At 32.3% G+C, this 8,789-nt stretch overlaps 1 protein-coding gene across 1 annotated transcript; it reads right to left on the bottom strand.

The window, feature by feature from the left end:
• Positions 1 to 5,368: 5,368 nt before the first annotated feature.
• LOC116346951 (fat body protein 2-like) lies at positions 5,369 to 6,450 on the bottom strand. Its single transcript, XM_031777279.1, has 4 exons — positions 6,267 to 6,450; positions 6,018 to 6,194; positions 5,610 to 5,761; positions 5,369 to 5,521 (listed from the first exon to the last, which is right to left on the bottom strand). Exons 1-4 carry the CDS (start codon positions 6,435 to 6,437, stop codon positions 5,392 to 5,394), a joined length of 630 nt encoding a protein of 209 aa, XP_031633139.1. The 5' UTR covers positions 6,438 to 6,450; the 3' UTR covers positions 5,369 to 5,391.
• Between the last annotated feature and the right edge of the window lie 2,339 nt (positions 6,451 to 8,789).

The raw sequence follows: 8,789 nt of genomic DNA, 5'->3' as shown, positions 1-8,789 counted from the left end.
TGAATATTTTCGACTTAATAATGCATTTATATTCAAAACCATATTAAACTGGTTCCAATTGATTTCTTTTTTTTTTTTTTGCTCCTTCTTTTTCATCATCAAAATTTCTCTTCTGGACGAATACACAGTCGATGACGAGAAGTGATATAAATATGAAGACGAGAGAAAAAAACGTAGCCGACTATTTAATGGTCTAAATTGAGCTGCGCTCTCTGTGAAGTTTGGATCGTTTCACGCATGACAGAGTTTCTCATCCAAAAATATATTTGATAATAATTATTAAGTATATATTTTATTGAATTCCTCGTCTAACCACGTTTTATCCGTTTGTAACTTGCCACTTGTTTCGACATTTCACATTTTTCACTTTTATTTACTTTTGGTTTTGTGCTCACTGAAGCCACCCGTCGGGACAATGAATTTCTAATTATTATCGATATTTGTTATGTTTATATTTCATATTATTAGAGACAATTTTCATGTGAGACTGACTCAGAACCATAAACGGAACATGTATACATATGTACTTATAGTACATGTATCCAATTAAGTATAAGGTGATTTGCAGATAAAGAAATGACAAACAATGTCGGTGTATGATTCTCTCTTTTTTTTACCTCATAAACAAGAACAATGTACTTTTTGTTTGGTTTATCAGTGAAGAAACTTAGCCTTGGATGCATAATGTAAAAAAAAAGAAAATGCGCCGCAGTCTAGGGGGTAGATACCAAACAACTCAATCATACACAATGAAAATCCAATCATTTTTGAATTCAAACAAATCTATTAATTAATCCACATCACAATCAATTTTGATTCATCCTGAAATGGTTTTGGCTCAGTGTGAATTAATAACAAATCAAAAAAATCATTTCAAAAGCGTCGTGGATTACATTTTTCAGTTCAAATGAAATGCGGCGAATAGTGTCTACCCCTTAGACAATAAGTCATTGTTGACAAAAAAAAAGTGCATTCTTGGTCAAATGAATTTGATGGGACCCAAAAGTTAGAAGCATAACTTATTTATTTATGTTTTTTTTTTACTTTCAGATCAACGAAGCATGGCGCAAGTGAATGCAACTTGTTCGCGCTGGTTCATTGCGGCAGATTATAAAATATAATATATGCCGTGTGGTTTCATATGTACATTTTTGTTTTGTACGATAACGATTACTTTGGCTGTTAACATTTATCGATCGAGGTTATAGAGAATGAGAGCCATATATATACTTTTTTGCAATTCATGGAAGCGTTTTGACAGCCACATAGCAAAAGTATGATATTTTACGTTTGAAATCATCAGTGGAAAATCATATCCCTGAACTCGATAAGTCGTTGTTTTTCTATTTCCTTTGATTTACTTGATCGCGCTGTTGTTATTTGTTCCTCTCTCTTGCTGTGAAATAAATGGCTTCCAACTTCATTGCATATTAACATAAAAAATCAATTAGAAAAACTAAAAACTGTGTGTGCTCGACACACGGTCGAGACTCTTCGGTATCTTCATTTAACAAGCGATGGCCATTTGATGGAACCAAAAGGAAAGTAGTGCGCATTTGTATGCACAAAGAATTCATTTGATTTAACTGTATTCCGTCAGGGAATAACAAGTGAAGCGAACACAACAAAAATAAGTACAATTGAAAACGTGCACAATCGATTCGAATAGCCATAATTTGACGTAAAACGCACATCCAATTAAACTTAATTTAATGATAGTTTTGTTTAATTTCTTGATTCCATATTTGATTTTCCGCCTCATCCACAATACTGCGTCATTAGTATTATGCGAACCTTTTGCTCGATGCTCGCGCTCGATGACCATATTGCTGTTCACAGTTATGGCATGCAATTGGCGTTGCTTTCTATAAATTCTAAACGATTCCAATTGTGGAAAAATATCGATATTTGAATTGCAAGCACATTCATCATCCGGTGGGAGCATCGGAACCATCGATACTAAATAGGTTTTTGGTCGACACAAATCAGAAACAAACGAATAAATGAAAATCAAACAAACAAAAATTATTATTGAATTGTTTATTGCTCCATTTTCAATGTTTTCATATGATTTATATGTTTTTTTTTCTGCTCCGATTAGGTTTAAATCAATTAGCTCAGTGAAAACAATGATGTTATATTTATAACAAGTGTCGTATATCCAAAGCCATTGTACGCTGTATGGAAGCGAGTCAATCGAATCGCTTTGCCTTAACGTGATAGGGCAAATTACATTGTCAACAATTGAAAGTCATTAGTTCGGTTTTTATGGAGACTTATTATTTTGTCTTTGATTTTCCTTATTTATTTACACTTATCGAACGACAATCGAGGTGCGTGAATTGTATTCAACACATACACGATCTCACATATAAAAATAAAAGCGCATAAAAATAGCAAAGACCGATTATCTCCCTAATATAAACGAGCGAGGCTAAGTTGATTGAACGCATTTGAACCGTGATCGAGTGTGAAATAAATACGAAGCACATTGCGTTTCTTTTATATCGAGAGCCCAAAGAAAGAAGTCGAAATGAGGATTTTCGCTATGGCAATCGCTGTTTAAAAAAAAAAAAAAAAAAAAACAATATTTTCAGAGATATTCGATGCGTCTAATCACCGGACAGTAATTTATTTTTAAAATAATATTCGACACAAAGATAACGAAGAGCGAAAATACAAAGTGATACATTAAATGCTATTAGTTCCATTCGATACATTTTGGGGACAATGTATGGTTTTGTTTTTGTTTGGATTTTTGTTCGGGAGAATTGGATTTTCATGTCATGATCAATCAATCAGTATTTTATTTAGTATATATGTGACATAACGCAATTTGTCGCTGATATCCGGTGTCCATGTAATAGTTTCGGTGCCAAGAACCATTAAGGAAAATTTACGAAAACCTATCTTACCATGACCATTAAAAAATGGTAGATTTGAAAACAAGGTCACAAAATTATCTTCAACGAGAAATGAAGAAAACAAAAAAAAAAACGTTGGAATATCTTAAGCCCATTTAGCTACGTTTTGTCGTGTTACTTTATTTAAAGTTATTTGAGCAGACGAAATAAAATCTATCGGAAATTCATTCGAATTGATTTTGCAAAAAAAAACTAGCTTATTTCAATTGTTTTTAAATATTTAGTCTCATTTTATTTTTAACTTTAATTTGTGTTTGCTATAGCAAAATTATAGTTTCTCTATCATCTCTCTCAAACTCTGCAATAGTTTTTTAAGTGGATCCTCTCTTCTGCTCTGGTTGCAATCGATATCATTACTAGAAATGCCCATTCCAGAACCATCTACGACCAATGCATTTTCGCTTGAAAGCGGAAAGTTAGGTTGACAGAAATGGTTTGATAATTTGAATGGTTCCCAAAATCGAAATAGCAAATCGAAGTAGTGTGGAAACGCATCACCATCAAATCTCTTCAGAAGATTGTAGCTCAGATTTAATTTTCTTAACTTTTGAAGTTTTGAAAATGTTCCATTATTTAAAGATGAGACATTATTATGTGAAAGATCAATTTCAATCAAATTTTCCAAATTTTCGAATGCAAATGTATCGATAGTATTTATTTTATTGTATGACAAATTAAGTTTGGTCAAGCTTCCAGCATTTCTGAAATGTCCATTTCCTATTTGTGTCAATTCATTATGAGCCATATTTAGTTCTTCCAAATGACCAAATTTCCACATTGGAAAATAAATAGTATCATCATGAATTTGACCAAATGAAATATCGAGTTGACGAATATTTTTAAACATGAATGTCACACAAGTGAAATCACCACAAGCCAAATCACCAAAATTGCATCCATTGGCGCGTAATACCGTCACCCATATAATTCATTTGCGGAGTAATTTTGACGGTGGCGGGACTGTGTGGAGTTTGGCGGAGATGACATACAAACTCTGTGTGTACGAGGGTAACAGCACTTCTATGTGTATCATTCTTACGCAGATTATTAGTAACTTAGCTGTGTGTACGGCTACTAAGATGTACGATTGGACAAAATAAATCTATGAACAGCAAAGAACGCTGTTGCACTCGTACACACAGCATTTGCATGCTATCTCCGCTGAACTCCGCACAGTCCCGTCATCGATAAAATTACTCCGCAAATGAGTTATATGGGCAGTTTTGCAAATTGACTGATGTGAAGAAGATTATCCCCAAAAAGTGTAGAACGGCAATCATCACTTGAATGCGTTATGTTGGTGTTGTTACAAATCAACTGCACAGATTCCATATTATTGTCAACAAAGAAACAATCATAGTTGACAGTTAAAACAGACGGAACAATTAACAGCAAAGCAATGAAAATTTTCATTATAATTAAATGTTTTTGGACAAATTTGTTCACTGTGTAGTTTGATGTTTACGATCAGACTTTCGTTAAGCAAGCAAGGATATGATTGAAGTTTAATTTTAATGAGTGGTTTTTCGTTTTAAAAATTGCTAGATTTTGATGTTTTCTTGACAACTAAGAATTTTCGACTGTTAAAAGTCATGTACATTTTTATATATTAATTATATAGAGGATTATTTTAAAATATAGAGGAAGAGGAAGTAGTTGCGTTGATAACCGTTGACCAAATCTTTCAACTATTATGTTAACATGAATATCAACTCACTAAATGCTCTAAATCTTTTATTCAATTATTGTGAAAAAAAAAATGTTTTTCATTTTGATTGGCATCACGCATGTTTGTTCGAAAAAAGAACAAATGATAAGTAAAACGATATAGATTGTTTTTAATCTCAAAGTCAACTGTTTCGGTTATGAGTTAATTAATACGAGGGGCAATCAATGAAATTAGTAAAAACTAATAGCAGAAATGGATATATATTTTGAAATTTTCAGTACTGTTTGCAATATAAGTTTGCAGATATCTAATATGCGTTCAATATTCAACACAAAGATAACCAAGAGCAAAAATACAAAGTGAAGCCATTAATTCCAAAAAAAGCGTTGAAAACGCTGTATGTTTTTTTTTTTGTTCGAAAGAAATTTCATTTGTAAATATGTGACATAACACGATTTGTCACTGCTATCCGGTGTCCATGTAATAGTTTTGGTGCCAAGAACAATCAAGGAAAATTTACGAAAACTTATCTTACCATTAAAAAATTGGTAGATTTGAAAACAAGGTCACAAAATTATCTCCAACAAGAAATGAAGAAAACGAGAAAAAACGTCGGAATATCTTAAGCCCATTTAACTAAGTTTTATCATGTTACTTTATTTAAAGTTTTGCTCAAAGTAGACAAAATAAAATGTTTGATAATTTTTGATTACAAAGTGTTTCATTTTGTATTGATATTTATGGAATAGAATTTAAAATTTGAGTTCCACTTGTTTCATTGATCTTTTTGCTTTGACTTTAAATTCTATTGTCGTGCCAAGGATTTTGAAAAGTGATTTCTTTGAATTTACCGCCGTCAATTAGCCAAACAGAACCATTTTTATCCTGGTTTAAGACATCAATAAAAGCGGCTGCAAATTCGTCAACTCTGTAAATACAATCAACAACGTTGATAACAAAAGTACGTTACGCAGTTGTTTTGTCTTTTGAATGAAAATAGTATTTTGATTACGTACGTTTGCTTTAAAACATGATTCAACTTTTTACTGGAATACTCAAACGCCTCCACAGTGATCACTTTACGATCTAAATCATTCAAGAATGTCGTCAATGTCACCCCTGGACATATTGTAATAAAAATTCCAGACTTTTCATAGAAAAAATTATCCTAAGGAAAATAAATGAGTCAATGTATTAATCAGCCTTTCAAAATACCGAATATAAATGAAGATGCATGTCAAAGAATGTTGTCTGTCTCTATTCTATTCTTTTATTAATGTAATCCCTAAAAAGCAAACTACGCACAGTCCATTCTCCAAAGTCCTTCAATTCATCCAATCTATAATTTATATTCGGCGGAGAAGAATGATGGACTTTTGATATTCTTTTACGGTTCAATATAAATAATTCTTGATGTTACTTACACCCATGCTTCGTGTGAAGGCGACAACACCGTGTTTGGTTGCGTTATAAACGGGAGTACTGAACTGTGCACAGTCTATTCCAGCCACTGATGAAATATTTACAATTAAACCACCATTATGGCCGGCTTCTTTGGTCATATATTCCATTGCAATATTATTTGTATGAATCACACCCAACTGTCTCAACCAAATATAAAATGTTTGAACAAAAACCATTTAATGTGAAATCAATCTCTTAAAAAAACATACCAGATTAACCTCGATTGTCAGTCGGTAGTCTTTTTCATTTAAAACACCTGCACACGTAACGACACAATCAATTGATCCAAAGTTTTGCTTAACCAATTTCAATGCACGCTCCAAATCATTTTTGTCACGCACATTTGTCAAGCAGAAAGTAATCGTTTTATTCGAAAACATTTCGCACAGAGACGTCATCATATCATCACAGTGATTGCAATCCAACAAAGCCACTTTCTAACATTCAAAAATCAGTATTCATTCAAAAATGTTTGATTTGATTTCCTTACTTCGGCGCCATTCCTTAAAAGGTTTTGTGTTATCGCCAATCCAATGCCTCCAGTTCCACCTGTTATCACCACATTCTTTCTCTCTGACTGTATGGTAAACCTCACCAGATAAAAATATAAAATTCAATCGTAATTGAATTGCATCTAGTTTTTTCCCGTCTTTCGGTTACGTATTATACAATCTTATCTCCTTTGAGTCAGTTGATTTTTCTCAGTAAAAAGACTGTGTGATCATGTGTAGTCTAGTTTGTAGTCGAACAAAAATTGTAGAGAAAAAATTCAAATAAATCCTATCGAATGATCACAGCCTGCTTTATTCACCTTTTTTCTTCAAAAAACGAAAACTTGATTATTATTTTTTGCCGTAAAATTTAGCCTAAACTTTTGTTCTGATTTGATTTAATCCGTCTTTATAAGGAGCTTAGTGAAATGCGTGGAATTTAAAGAAAACTATTTAACAGAATGTAAGCTGAATTGAAAAAAACATGCCACTAAAATCCATATTGGGGCTTTTTTTTACAAATTTTAACGATTAATCTGCAGCTACAAAACATAGACATCTTTTGTGCTCAAATTAATCGGGTGAAAATTTAATGTACTCATTTCTTTCAAATATCTTCTACAAATTCTATTTAAGGTGGCATTGACGATAACTTATTTTTTTGATTTTTCAATTTTATTCGTTTAATGGTTTTTTACATGCCCGTTTCTGAACTGAGTTCAACATTAAATATAAGAAATAAACATATTATTGTAACGTCGATCTCGATGAAAATTGCCCACACCCCGAGTAGCAGCGAATTCAATCGATCTAGATTTATTTATACTAGTGCTCTTTCTCATTGAAGTTGTCATGTTTTCATCACTTTCGACTGTGCTGCGTTATCATTCGTGCTTCACAGATGTTTCGTTGCGTGCAATACTTGTACTTAGTGATTGAAATAAACAAATCAATGTGCGTTGCTTTCATTTGACGAGAATAATTTATTATAAATGGTATTATGAAAGCCGATAAATCAAAGATTGTTGTCGATTCTCCTTATTCGTGACTGAAATGGCCATACAAAAAAAAAATCTGCGATATCATTGAGCTGATGTGGTGTTGCCATTTACATAAGTTGTAATTATAGTGAAAACATAATCTATTCAATTTGTGTGCATTTTTAATAAATGTTTGTACAAAATGAGGTGAAAACAGGATCCATTTTTATCTTTATCTTGTTTTCACATCATAAATACATTAGCACAGAAGAAAAAAAATCAAATGAAATTACTTTATAAATATACAATTGAACGAATTCATCAAAACCATTTCAAAATTATCAAAAAAATCCATTTGAAAAGATACGGCTAGTTGACGCATAATGTCAACACATTCCGAAAAATATTATGCAATTGATTCACTTTTACGATTAAGGTTGAACCATTGTAATTGCGATATGGATTGCATAGCCCTTGAAGAAATGCACACTTCAATAAATAAATGCCTCAAATCGATTCGAACAACTTGTTATTTTCGTTTCGTTGAGCGTATGTGCACTTGCATAAGTCCATAAGAATTCACTTTGGAATTGGTCACGCGTCGTAAATTCGTCAGAAAATCAACCAAATCGATTTCGATAAACAAGTCATCGCCGACTTTGACGCGTGATTTCGAAACGATGAAAAATGAATGAACTCCATTCCGGCGATTGATCGCTTTTAAATGATTTCGATATAACTAGACTTGTTTGTCAGATGAAATCATATTTTATGCTGTTGTTTATTACACAAACGCCGGTCAATGAATCGACAGTAAATAAATGAAATATGAAACGTTCCAATGCGAATTTATTTGTGCGGTGTATATTTTTTTATTTCTTTCGTCTACCATTTCATTGATAAGTCACATTCTCAAATTATTGACTTTTGGGTTATTGCACTTACTTTTGATTTGGTAATGATGCATTGAATGCATGCACACTATGCGACCAGTTAAAAGAGCCTTGTTATTTATAAAATTACAACCTAATTATCTGATAATAACATTCACATCCAAAATTCCATCTGCAGAAAGAAAATTCGTTAAATAAAATATAAATCCAGTTTTACATTAAGGACTATTTATGATTTGTGTGCAATATTTTCACGAATTTAACGGCGCTATGCCGCGCTTATACGTTTACAAATCAGACAAATATCATGAGCTTAATAAAGCAACTTCATTATTGGATACTCTTCATCGCCAACTAATTACCACCAA

This window comes from Contarinia nasturtii, unplaced genomic scaffold, assembly GCF_009176525.2.
Source record: "Contarinia nasturtii isolate CC-2019 unplaced genomic scaffold, AAFC_CNas_1.1 Cnas_scaffold_129, whole genome shotgun sequence".
NCBI classification, from domain to species: domain Eukaryota; kingdom Metazoa; phylum Arthropoda; class Insecta; order Diptera; family Cecidomyiidae; genus Contarinia; species Contarinia nasturtii.
Note: the sequence above shows the minus strand (reverse complement) of the source record. Positions and strands in the feature narration are given on the sequence as shown.

Coding starts and splice junctions, on each gene's coding strand:
- LOC116346951 (XM_031777279.1), bottom strand. CDS start 6,437: ATGTTTTCGAATAAAACGATTACTTTCTGCTTGACAAATGTGCGTGAC. Junction 5,762..6,017: donor CCTTCACACGAAGCATGGGT/GTAAGTAACATC, acceptor TATTTTCCTTAG/GATAATTTTTTCTATGAAAA. Junction 5,522..5,609: donor AATCATGTTTTAAAGCAAAC/GTACGTAATCAA, acceptor TTGTATTTACAG/AGTTGACGAATTTGCAGCCG.